This window comes from Jatropha curcas, chromosome 3 (genome assembly GCF_041381405.1).
Source record: "Jatropha curcas cultivar XTBG-Jc1 chromosome 3, XTBG_Jcur_1.0, whole genome shotgun sequence".
Taxonomy (NCBI): Eukaryota; Viridiplantae; Streptophyta; class Magnoliopsida; order Malpighiales; family Euphorbiaceae; genus Jatropha; species Jatropha curcas.
In genome coordinates this window covers 2,917,470-2,930,944 of record NC_143153.1, presented here as the reverse complement: position 1 = coordinate 2,930,944, position 13,475 = coordinate 2,917,470, and the positions used below count along the sequence as shown (strand labels likewise).

The 13,475-nt window shown below is 33.4% G+C and overlaps 3 protein-coding genes across 4 annotated transcripts; all 3 read right to left on the bottom strand.

The window, feature by feature from the left end:
• Positions 1-1,666: 1,666 nt before the first annotated feature.
• LOC105644474 (cytochrome oxidase complex assembly protein) lies at positions 1,667-5,127 on the bottom strand. The gene is made up of 4 exons (XM_012229834.4): positions 4,971-5,127; positions 4,699-4,833; positions 2,526-2,713; positions 1,667-2,164 (listed from the first exon to the last, which is right to left on the bottom strand). Exons 1-4 carry the CDS (start codon positions 5,027-5,029, stop codon positions 1,974-1,976), a joined length of 573 nt encoding a protein of 190 aa, XP_012085224.1. The 5' UTR covers positions 5,030-5,127; the 3' UTR covers positions 1,667-1,973.
• Positions 5,128-5,613: 486 nt separating this feature from the next.
• On the bottom strand, positions 5,614-9,935 carry LOC105644475 (hypothetical protein At1g04090). Of its 2 annotated transcripts, none has more exons than XM_012229835.4 (2): positions 9,598-9,935; positions 5,614-7,779 (listed from the first exon to the last, which is right to left on the bottom strand). In XM_012229835.4, the coding sequence occupies exons 1-2, from the start codon at positions 9,698-9,700 to the stop codon at positions 6,173-6,175; spliced, it is 1,710 nt and encodes a 569-aa protein (XP_012085225.1). In that variant the 5' UTR covers positions 9,701-9,935; the 3' UTR covers positions 5,614-6,172. The 2 variants fall into 2 exon arrangements, with proteins under 2 accessions (XP_012085225.1, XP_089575757.1); XM_089719631.1 differs by lacking the exon at positions 9,598-9,935 and adding an exon at positions 9,316-9,575.
• Positions 9,936-10,857: 922 nt separating this feature from the next.
• Positions 10,858-13,187, bottom strand: LOC105644477 (sm-like protein LSM5). The gene is made up of 4 exons (XM_012229836.3): positions 13,018-13,187; positions 12,788-12,911; positions 11,502-11,574; positions 10,858-11,116 (listed from the first exon to the last, which is right to left on the bottom strand). Exons 1-4 carry the CDS (start codon positions 13,049-13,051, stop codon positions 11,084-11,086), a joined length of 264 nt encoding a protein of 87 aa, XP_012085226.1. The 5' UTR covers positions 13,052-13,187; the 3' UTR covers positions 10,858-11,083.
• Between the last annotated feature and the right edge of the window lie 288 nt (positions 13,188-13,475).

Below are 13,475 nucleotides of genomic sequence, written 5' to 3'. Positions count from 1 at the left end.
TACTTTTTAAAATTATAAATGTAAAAAATATTTTAAAATAAATTAATTTATTAAATATAATAAATATTATAAAAGGGAGGTAAATTATTATTTTATTTATGGATTTGCAAAGTCGAATTCTAATAGATCGAGTCAGTTCATTGAGCCCAAAATATCATATTTCGACCAATTTATCGCGATAAATACATGTCTGCAAGAGTTATTAACCAGAATGAATAAAAAAACATATAGAAACTTCCGCGTACAGAAGCGGGTCCCAGTTCTTTTCCGTGGATATAGAAAAGTGGGACCCATTACTACAAGCTCCAAACGACAAGCCGACAAGGTGGGACCGACCATGATGGGGCTCGACACGTAGGAGTTAGGACCGCAAAGGGACCCGCACAGGTAATCAAGTAACACTTCCGGCCACCGATATACTCGATTTTAATGGCGACAGCTCACCCGATGAAAACTTTCACCAACGGAATATCCAAGCAAGAATTATTATTGATTATATACTATCCTAACGCTTTCAGGTCCGTGATTAATACAACGCTTTCGAGTCCGCAACCCTAATAAGGAAAAAGGGGGACAATTGGAAATTTTGGTCTTGGTCTTTTGTGGTAGTATAATTTTTGGGAAAGCTAACTAACCTCTTTAAGACAATATTTCATATTCTCTGTATTAATTTTTTTTTTTTACTTTATTTATCCATTTAATCACAGTAAAACATTATAACAATATTACGTGAAGATAATATATAAGGTCAAATTTTATTCCAATCAAGTCAAATCATTAATTTTTAAAATTATAAATTTCTATTTAAGGAAGGGGGTCATGAGAACGACGGCGTAGGGAGGATTGTCGAGCGAAGGGGGAACACAGTCCACGGTTTGACGGCTTTTTCGTAATTACAGAAAAAATTTGGGGGTAAGAACGAGAGAAAGTTGTCTATTTAATGTAGGTGGTATTATTAGATACGAGCAAATCATTTTATGCTGCCACGCCTCTTCTGCTCCTTCGCTGACACGTAACAGTTAATTGTTTCAAGTTTCAACGCTGCAGGATTTTGTGTTTGTGATCCTCTGCCTTGTGGTTGTTCCACGATGTGTTGTCTCCATATAAAAAATCTTGGTGTGACCAAAATTAATTAAATTTAAAATAAAATAATTTCTTTTTACTTATGTAATTAGAAAAAAATCCGATAATTAACAAAAAGAAAATTCATAATTTCTTTTGGTACTTTGAATTTATTTTCAAGGAAAGAAGACTACTTTAAAATAATTTATTTATTTTAAAATAATGGTAAAAAAAAAAAGTAGAGAGAGAGAGAGTCACGTAATGAAAAATCAAATGCTTGTTCTTTTCAGAATCAAATGGAAAAAATGAGTATGTACCTAAAATGGCATACAAATCATAAATGCTATTTATTTCATTACAACTGTTCTTTCTTTCCTTTTAGTGCTGCAAATCAAGGCTTACCATTACCAAGCACTTACTGCCTGTATACCTGCTTTTCTTCCATAAGAGCTAACAAGGTAAAGGGGACCCTGCTCTGCTCTGCTCCCTCCAATCCCAATAAAATAAAAATTCATATTTAACCTTTTTAATCAATTTAACCTCCCGAACTTATTTTGATATTTATAAATTAATGAATTGATTCAATTTAAGTGGAATACTTAGATTAAACTTTTTAAAATATGTGTTTCATTTCTTGTTTATTCATAAGAGATGCCAAATGCTCTTTTACTGTTTACAATCCATCTTCATCCCTAAACTATTATTTGCTCTTCAATCTCTGTAATCCCTTGCAATTAAATCCTATCTGAAACAAGGGGAGCAAAATGAATAACAAATACCGTCTGTCGTAAAAGTTTTGGACCAGGTTTAACATTATTAATGAGCACATAACATCAAACTTGAGTTGTATCCTAGCGAAGGAAGGAACGATACTTGTGTGGGGAAAAAAATATTTGAAAACTGATACTTGTTCATTTGCTTGCCAGCTTTTGAGGTTCACGCGGGCAAGCCGTGCATGCCTTGCAATCTTCAGGAGGATAGTTTTCGGAAAGATTAATCCGCTGCGTTTGCTGCTTCTCTTCATTACCAGGAACATGAAGGAGAGCTTCCATTACTAGGATTTCCCAGTCCCGAGGAAGGAAGAACGAAAACCAATTGTCATCTGTTCGAAAAATGTCATTTACTTGTTAGTTTAAGAGAGCGAATTTTTCTTTGACTAGATATGTTCTATAAAAGCTCTAGAAAAGCAAATGAAATCACTGGAAGATGTTATTTTTTAACTCGAAGCAAAAGGATGGTAATATCCATGGGGAGGGAGGAAGAAAAAGAAAAGCTGCTCAACACATGGCAAAAGTAATCATGAGGAGAAGACCAATTCACGAAATTTTCCAGGATTAGACAATTTGCTTAAAAGCACAAGGGTAGCTCATCTAATAGATACAGCAAATTATTATCAAGAGTTGTAAAGGAAGAAATCAAACATAAAGCAAACGAAAGGGAAGATACATAAATAAAGCACAAACCTCCATTTCGAACTGCCTTCAATTGGAGGACACCATTGCCACGTGGTCCAGACACAGGAAATGTGCAAGACACAGAATGCCTTTTATGCGCTACTGCAAGAGATGCATTGTACCATGGACCTTTAACAATTGGTTCCCCAATAACATCTTTGATTGCCTGATTCATACTGGCTTTCTCCATGGCCTTGCTGAAAATTTTAGAATGAATGATGAATATGCTAATCATGAAAGAAATGTGATACAAGGTATCACTTAACCACCCAGACTTCAAATATTAAAAGTAATTTTATTAAATTATTGAATTGCTCAACTTGTCAATATCCAAGAAGGTCATGATTCAACAATCCTTTCTCTAGAAAAGATCACTTACAGTATTTAACATCATATAATGGCTTCAATCAACAAGTTTCATATAAGAAAAAGAGACGTAAAGCAAAATGGGCAACTATTGATGGATGTAATGTTGATGGTGCCTATTAATTGATATCTAGCTTAGGGGACGGAAAAAAGGAAGCCTTCTGTTTGTTGCAGCAGACATCGAGAGGCCATGCTAAAGTGAAATTTAGCTTTCAACGATTAAATATTTAGGTTTTCTATAACAAGAAGCTTTCCTCTGAGAATGTGAAATAAAGTATAAAACATATGATGTCCGAATGCCCAAAATTTCAAATTTTCTAATAAATATGTCACAATTGATCCCAAGAAAAATCAAATGAGAAACAAATTGAATTTCCCACATCCAGGGGAAATCCCTTGCTGCATCACATGCTTAATAAACACATTAAACTTTCTTACTGTCATCAGGATCAGAAAAGCAAATATTAAACCAACCAAACTGAAAAAAGGAGCCACTATGGCACTATCTAATTACTGTTCCAGCCTTCTTCTAGGTCCTAAGAAGGGAAGGGAACTCTTTTTTGAGCAACTTTGCATAAGCAATTCTATGCAGAATTGCTATGCGACCTAGAACCCACAACCCCTTAGTCGCAGATTCAAAACTCTTCACGGCACCATATAATGACCTTTACCGTCCATCAGAGTTAATAATTACCGTCACATGTGCATTAAATCATATAAATGCTATACCATTTTGGACATAAGAATATATCTTGAGCATCCCAGTTAAATTATAAGTTTTGAAGTTTGTCTTCTTTAATTTAAGATTCTTATATTTTATATTAATTATTTAGGAAGTATTCAGTTTCTTCTTTATTAAGAATTCTTACTTAATAGAATATTGGCTAATTAGAAATACTTTTCAGTGCAGAATTATGATTTATCCTAAGTAGTATAAATAGGACAACAATAGTCAGTTTGTGTATTCTATTCTTTTCTTCAATTCAGAATTTTAATAATAAATGTTTTCTTTAAAACCATTTATCTTATTTTGTTCCAACAATCATCCTATTCTAGCCCTAATTGCTGAAAATTAATTCCCCTAAATTCTTCCCCTACGTGTAGAATTTTTTTCCCTAGCATCAATTACACTGCATCTGATTGTTAGTTTAACTGAGTTCTTATATCAAAATGCAGAAGTAGAGAGAATATTCGTAGGTCGAGGATAACATATATTATAATCAGTGGGTATATGATGCTTAGTTATAACCACAAAAAATTACTTGTCTTGGTGACAGCATAAATACAGATTGGATGGAGTCAAGAATAGACTAATTGCTCTTCATTTTGCAACTAACTAGGAAAAAAATAAATTGCTTAAGCTACAGTTGACTTTATATTTTGATACTGAGCTGAAGTAGGAGAGAAAGACAGGTTGCAGCCAAGCGGGATAAATTTCATATTCAGCCTGTTATCGAATCCTTGGGATACTATCAAGCATATACAAGATCACAAATAACGAGCATTTCTAGTGCCAATCATCTAATCCAGTCCTCATTTTTGTTAAAAAAGAAACAGTATGAATTACAAAAACAAACAATTCAAACCTATATAATCAAATTCAAAGCACAAGATGATCCATTCATTATATAAACATATGCATACACTGACTTGCCAAGGCTCGTCCATAATTTAATTTCGAAATCTAATATCCCGATAAAGGGTCAGTCTCAAAAATAACAAGTCACATTTCATGATCTTATTCAAGCAAGAAACCAAAATTATCAAAAATTGAAGTGTACATAATAAAAGCACCCAAAATACAAAATGAACAGACCTGCTGCAACCTTGGTATATGGCAAGATCATCAAGAGCACTCAAAGCAACACCACCGGTGGTAGTAATTAACAGAAAAGATATAGCCTTTCGACCAAATGATCTACCCTTTTCTTCATCCACGGGTTTAGCGGTACTGAGCAGCAAAAATAAATTATATTCAGTATCTTCTTACGAAAAATAATGGGTGCGAGGATTCAAGATGACTCGAATCTATAATTTGCTTAATAATAGAAAATTCAAAAAGAAATTACTCTCTGGTTAAGAGATTACCTGGAAAGCTGTGAAGATGGAGGGCTCCTGAAGAAGGAGACCAGCCTTCTTCCTAACATCTCTCTTTGTTTAATTGAACTTTTTCGTTACCGCCGCTTCCCAGCTCGATGGCTGAGTTGATATCCAAGGAAAGGATGGAATAAATCACGAGTCGACCCGCTCCGACTCCAACCATTTTTACTTCTATTTGGGTCGGGTCTGATTTGCCGCCAGAATCCTAAAATAACTTTGACTTGTGAAGTAAATATTAATTAGAGATGATCTTTGTAAAATTTAATTTCATATAATTCTACAATATTTAATAAAATCTTATTAAGTTTGATAAAATTTGTTAATAATTTTAAAATAATAACATTATAAATTTAACTGGTCTCTTAATCCAGTGATAAAGTGAATGTTAAAATTTGAATTTAAATTATTACTCAAATTCTTCTCTCTAGTGCAAAAAAAAAAAAAAATAATAATAATAATATTGAAATTAATTTTGTAATTAATATGGGATTATAAGAGCATTATTTTTTCTTTGCAAAAAATTAATATTTCAGTGAATTAATGAGCTAGATGCATAATTAATGCAAAAAAGTCTTTTTTTTTTTTTTTTTGAGCCAACTATTTTTATTTTTGTTTAATAGCAAATAGGGAATGAATTTTCAATTTATTGAAATTTTTATTTGAGTATAAATAAATTTTCTATTGCCTTCCGAACTAGTATTTTACAATATTTTACTCCAAAGCCACTATAGAACTGAACAATCAAGTCCACACCACACTGAATTAGGAGACTCCTAAGTCCTAATAGTTCTATATGCACAAAAACTTACAGCATACAAATACAAATACTTCCTTCTTTTTCTCTCTACAAGAAAAAAAAAAGTTCAACTTGAGAGGAAACCAATGCTTGTCTTCTTCCTCGTCTCATCCATCCTTCAGGATGAAAATTCCACTGTACCATACAACCCAGAAGACTATTGTCTCAGACGCCATGCCCGATTCGATCACACCAATAACTCTGGTTTATATATGCATTTCCAAACCATGTCCTACTGAACCAACTCAAAGAATTGATGAACTTAGACTAATAACTCTGGTTTATAATCCATTGAATTGCTATACAACAATAAGACATGCATATATAAACATGTATAGGCCGTGGGTTTGATGATTCTCTAGCCGTGTAATTCAAACATGTAAGGAACAAAAACCTAACCTCTTTCATCTCCCAGCCAATTATTCTTTTCCTTTGGTCCGGTAGGACCTTCTTCCCCATAAAGCTCTACTGGAAGCTTGTAAAATACATTTTCTGCAGAATATCTAAGCATAACAGGTAAAAGGTTAATTACCCTATCCAACTCATTCCTTGAGTTGTACACAATTTTTGGACCCCATTCTCTCATAAACTGCAGCCAACCAGGCTCAACTAAATCCCCTCCTGTTATATATTCAGCTGCCACAATTTCGTAATGGGTGCTTGAATCCACATATAAATTACTACGAGCTGCATCATTCCTTATTCCAATCCCAAGTTTTGCAGATCCCTGGATGTAGGTCCCGGGATGAGGATAGCTTGCATGTCCACTTTTGGATGAATAAACAATAGGTTTATTGTCCTCTATGTACTCTAAATCAAAAGCCTCAACCCATTCACCACCACTATGCTGAGAGAAATACATACTCCATAGCTCCCCACTAAAGTTGCATATGCGGAGAGTGAAATGCTCCCAGTCACCTACATGCTGCCCAATCTTGCTAAGGCCAACACTTAGAGGTCCAACTTTAAGAGTAGCTGGACCATTAAAAGGACAAAATACCCACATCGCAATATCAGTGAAAGTTCCACCATTTGCAGGCTTCACATGAACGTAAAGTTTTGCACTTTCCAAGTTTCCATATTTCACAGTCTCCCTGCGATCATCATTAGGCAAGTCTATCCAAAATGCTCTATCATTTGTCCCACCTGCTGGCAAATTAGAGCCGCTAACATCAATGGGTTCACCTTTCAAGTCACCAGCTTTATATAACAGCGCTCCACTTTTGAAAAACCATAAGACAGAAGATGGCAAGTAGACCTCATCAGGATGAAAGAAAACTCTGGGCCCATAGCGGTTGATGAGTGCATGAATCTGTTCAAGATTTGGCATGCCATGTAATTCAGGATTTGAATTCCTTAAGCACACTATACTCAGTTCCTCTCCAGATGTCCAGTTGCTACTGCAGAAAAATGTGCCAACTGAAACACCCTTCCCCATTATTCCTCGATGGCTGGGTCTTGTGCTCCAAACTTGAAAAGGAAATGTTGAAAATTTAGAATATAGATTAAAAATTGGGCGATAAGCTTGACATTCCTCTGTCAGGTCTGCTCTAATACACCTCACGTCATCCAATTCTGGCTTTTCTGGTTTATTGGTTACTAAATAGCCCAACGGCTTATAACCTTCAGGAGGCTGAGGCAGCCAGAAGAAACCACATCCATGAGAATTTTCCTCATTTCCGTCATAGGAACTCCAGACTAATGTATAATCAAGGGGCTTTTGTAGAGCAGATGACTTGACACAACAGCCAAAACTAGAGGCTTCTTTCTCAGGAAAATCCACCTCCCTTGCCACAAGAAGAGAACCTCTTAAGGGCTTATCACTAGGTTGGCAGTGGTGACCAAGGCAATAAAATCCATCAGGCACTCCCACAGGTTGATAGAAGGTAACACCTTTCTTCTTGTCCTGTGAAAGATTGCACGTCCAAATCAACTCAAACCTGGCGATTTTAATAACTTCAATTTCCCCTAAACTTATCCTTCCAGTTGCAAATCCTTGGCCTGAAGATGTACATAAGATTAAAATTTTCTAACGGAGGCAAAGTTAAAGCACATGGGTAAAGACAAACCCATTAAAAGTAAACTAAATTTGACGCTCAAAGGATCCATCTTCAACAATTTTATATTTATTTAAAATCTAAGAGCATATTCTACCTTGAAATAAGTTCGAGGGTTCAATTATATATTCTAAACATAGACAACGATAAAATCCAAAAGGGTACAAAATATTAAGAATGCTCCTGTAAATTTCACAATAGCTACAATAACTAATTAAATATCCAAGTTTGCAAGCAATGCTTATAGATTAAACACCATAACAGGAGAATTTATTGGTTCTGTCAGTGTAGCTATTGTAATAAATATGAGTACAGAAACTGCCAAGACTTACTACTGTGCTTTCTTGCAGTATGCAAAATTTCATGGTTTGTATCACCAAGGATTATGTTCAAGTTGGAGATTTGGTCTCAAAACTAGAGGCAGCATTGATTTTGAGAAGAATATTTAATATGAAAAACAGAATAAAACAAAGGAGAAAAGGAAGGGGAGTTTGATACTGGATAGAGCTTCCATATGATTTCACTAAAGACAAATACTGATAGCAAGGATACAACAAAAGCAGACAATTAGAAACTACGTGCAATGAAATTCTTCATATATGACAAGGCATAAAAACTCCTACTAAACCACAATACAAATATGCACAAGAATAATACAAAACCAGCAGCAAATGCACACAGCAAGAAACTTCAGGATAAAGTTAGCGCAAATATCTATAAACATTTTGCCAAAATACCAAAAGCCAAGGTTTAGAAGTTATCATTCCATTTATCTGAAATAAATATGCATTAGGACAGATAAGAAAAGAAAGTTCAAAAATGCATTAGAACAAAGATCTATAAATTATTTGCATTAATAAATGTAGAAAAGGGTAAAAAACATAAAAGTAAAAATCTGTAGCTGTAGTTACCAATCATGTTATCTGAAACAAGAAGTGAACAGTAGGAATATTAGATACAGTTTGCAGAAAGAAAACACCTTTAGTTTCTAGAAATCCTTTGCAAGGAAATAGAAGGACCAAAAATATATAAATAGGTGATTAGGAACAAATAATGGAGTATCTAAACAGAATAGATAGATTCCGCTTAAGAAGCCTCTTTATTCTGCAACAATCATGTGAAAACAAAAAATCAAAGTGCCAATTGTTCATGCCGCAAAGTTTGAAACCACCTCAATTCAAAGTCAGCACATTTAAAGAATAATTAATGACTAGAATACACGAAATCAAATTATAATATTCAAAACAATACAAAAGAACATCAACTAATTCAAGATAACTACTTTATTTAAATTGTAGAAGCTGGCAATTGTACAGGAACTGTTATCTTCTCTTTAATAAAGCCAAACTAAAAAAACTAAAACTAGACCACCAACCCAACTTAAAAACAATAATATGCGCATGAAATGGCCGAAATAATAGGGAACCTTATTTTACAGTACTATTGTTAAAGAAAATCTAAATGAGAGATGGAAAATCACCGATTAAGTACATGATCGATCAGCTTCCATTTTCCAGGTAACACAGCAAAAAATTTATAACAGAAGTAGATAATCTACCAACAGAATTAAAACGGATGACCCATGATCCATCTTCGAGCGCAGAGGGTATAATACAAAATGCATAATCCAACAACCACAAGAACACTCCCATTAATGGTGAAAAGGCGAAACCCAAGAATCCATCAATTACCCATTAAGATTAAGAACAAAATTCTTAAAATTTAAAGAAATAAAAGAACATGTTGATTAAAATAGAGGTACCTGGAGGCCAATCAGATAGAGGAGAAGGAAGACAGAAGGTGCTTGGTTCAGATGGAAAGAAATTGTCAATTCTCTTCCAATAGAAACACTTGCAACCAAACATTATTATGTTAGAGAAAGAACCAATCCTCCTCAAGAAAGGTGAAATGGAACGGAGAAGTCTCTGTAAAGAGACTGAAGATGTAGGATTGTAAGCTGGTGAGCATATTCTAAGATCGTCAGAGATTGGAGGAGGGTTGTCGGTCGATTTGTGGGGCCCTTCGGGTATATCATTCTGTTTCTATATCAATAATTTGGGAAGGGCATTGGTTATTTTGTCGAAGTTCTTTGTTGATGACTTTGGTCTTTGGTTTTTGTATTTCTTTATTTTTCAGAAAATGACAGAAAAAAAAGTGTGACCTAATTAAAAGGGAGAGGTTGGATTTTTCGTATCAACTTAAGTGCGATACATTATTTATTTAAAAATCACTCTAATTTTACACTAAATAAAAAAAAATCCAATTTAAGTCAATAATAATATTTTAATAAAGCAATAATTGGTATCGGTTGAAAATATTAAAAATTCTTATTTTTTTGTCAAAAAATTGGTCATTTTTTATTCTTTAAAAAAATAAATACAAACCATAAACTCCATTTTCATGCACAAAGTACTTACAAATAGTATTATATATATATATATATATATATATATATATATATTAGAATATAATATTAATGTTTAACATTAAAAAATGAACAACATGAATATATATATATAAATTTTTCATTAAAGAAAAAAAATTCGACCATGAAGCAATAGTAGAAGTGATAAAATTTTATTTTATTAAATAAGGTAATTTTTTAGGTTTATTATGCATTCTTTGTCCAATTTGGAGAGATTATAATTTTTTTATATGGAGAAAAAAGTACATATTTTCCTTCTTTTGATATTCTCCTCATCCTCTCCAAATAAAGGAAAATATAACTCTTTTTTATATATATTTTTTCTTAACATATTTTCTCTCCAAAAAACAAAAGGAAAAAGAAAAGAAAGAATCCTCCCTTCCAAAAAAAAAAAAATGTAGCTTTTGACAGGAATTGTAAAGAAATAATTTGGACCAATGACCTAGCAAGGACAGTAACTAGATCACAGTTAAAATTGTAGTTTTTTGCTGTCTGGATTCATATATAATAGTCTACATTAGATTAAGAAATAATGAGTATCGTTATTTTTATTTTTCTGAAAATAGTAATGATTATTATTTTTATGCGAGTAAATAATTTTCAAAGAACAAAAGGCACTACACTCTGAATTGCACAAAGTAACGCTAATCATCATAACAAATATGGTCATCTCTTTCCCTGAAGTACTAAAACTACATCCCTAGGAAAAGTACAGAGTGAGAATGCATTTTTAATAGCTAAACTTCTCAATAAAGCTGAGAACATGATCTGTCATCAGTTATGTGAAAAGGAAAACTAAAATCGGCAGAAATTCATGGCAACTTCATTCTGGATCAGGGGAACCGCCAGGAACCAGCTGCATGGCAAAAAGAAAATATCAGTCTAACTCGCACGTATAATTTAGTTCATGGAAATTGAGTTCACAATCTATGTACAGAAATGAACAAAAAAAAAGAAACAATAAGAAACCTTGAACTTCTTGCTATGAATCATTTGTTTAGGATATCAATTGTGTGAGTGGATAGCTGGACTTCCTAACTTTGACCAATATGATTTTGACCATGAGGCACAAACACAAGAAATTGCTATTGAATTTCGATAAGTTGTATTGTATTAGCTTTTCCAGATGGCTCAAATGCAGGGCCAAGAGTTCATACTTGATTTCAATTGGGTGACTGAACATGACTGTTCAAATTGACAGGATTGAACCAAGATATGAATAAATCAGATGTTTTACTTACAATGGCAATGTTGTTTCCGTTTAGCAATATCTGATCAAGCTTGGTAATCCGCCGCCCTTCCGCTGTGATTTCACTGTAGAAACAAAAACATAAAGCCTTGATGCTAAAAGGAAAATGTCTGATTGTGTGATGAGAAGGACACCGGCAGCAAGATACAACTTACAAGGAAAAAGATAGAACAAAATAAGAAGTTAAAAAATGCAACTAAATTAAATATTACATCTTTTTATCAAATGAATCCTCATCATCAACAAATGACATCACGAACGCATACGCTACAGTATGTGATACATGCAAAGTCACTTCTATTATCTATATTTTAAAACTTAGCAAACACATTTTTTCTCATAGTCTCCTAGATATCTTGGCATTTGATTCCCTTCCTGAGTAAATAACTACACATATCATGTTTCTGCTCATCCCATCACAGCACATCTGATATAAAAGGGTCAAAAACTTGAACAATCACACCTCACCAACAACACTTTAGTGCAATCAAATCTTTCTCAATATTGCTTAGCCATCAAAACTTCCAATCAAGGGATTATTTTACTACATTAACAAACTTGCAAATCTTATCATTACCCTCCACATCTTTCAGCTTTTCCAACCATAATAACCTCAGTGTCTATATACAAGACCAAAATCAATCATTGTTTTTTTATGGAGGCAAAAATTGTTTTTTCCTGGAATGTAAGATAGCCAAAAAAAAAAAAAAAAGAGTAAAACTTGAAAACCTTAAAGATATATGAGTAGCTCCTTATGGCCATATCCCATGGATTCCTAACCGCATACAATGACAAGAACAAAGTAACACATACAAGACTGAATAAATTTGTACCACCAACCTTTTGATATGAGCTCCTTAACTGAACTTTTTAAATTTCTGGCTAACAAATGTTCAAAAAGTTTCACTTTAATGCATGGAAATTATTAGCTAGATATTAGCATAAACCAAACCATGCCATAATATCCAATCTTTTAGTTGAACTTGAAACTTCCTTTCACTCTAGAAGGAGAGATGTACCGCTAATAACCAGCTAATACTGACTTTAATGAAAAACTAATTGTAGATTTTCCTTTTACCTTTTATGAAAAGGCACAAAAACAGAAGAAAACCACACATTTTCCAGTACCATCTAGTTGAACTCCACAACTAGTGGAATCACAAATATGTTCTGAAACAAATTGCATATATAAGCAAAACTTGAACACGAACATGAAATGTATTTCCTTAAACCTAATTCAAAGACAAGAACCCTAGAGGTAGAGAGAGAGTGGCATACTATTCAGTAACGTCTTCGAGGACCATGTTGACATAGACGTCGAACCCTCTAAGAGTGCCAACGAGCTCCTTGTCTCCTTTCATTATTACCCATATTTTCGAGCCTATGCACCTGTCAATTAGCTCTGCAGCATATAGAAATTCAGAGCCAGTTAAAATTTTCCCAGTTAATTTTCTCGGAAAAAATGAGAATAGGAAAATAAAAAAAAAAAAAAAAAAGTATGCACGGACCTGATGGGAGGAGCTGAGAAGGATTGTTCGCCATGGACTTCAAAAACTGAGTTTTAAGCAACAAGAGCGGCGATTAAAATGGAGTTTTTGGCCGCGCCGCGTTTTGGTCCTTCAATCAACTGGTGGAGATATTCCGATATGACCCGAATTGTCCCGGTATCCGGTAAAAGAAAGATTCACTTGTGGGATGGATTTTAATTAGGCCCAACTTTTCTTTTTACCATCTCAAATTATAGTGTTTTTTTTTTTTTTTTATGAAGAAAGAATAATTTTTATATTTAATTTTATCAAATGTATATCTTATATATTATCAATATTCAAATTCTCAACAAATTTTTTTTTATTCTAACTAATTCTTTAACTTTGATTATCTTGATTTTTGAAATTTAAAAAAAATTAAATGTTTAATTAGTTTCAAGAATAATTTAATATGAGTTATTTAATTCTTGCATAGAGTA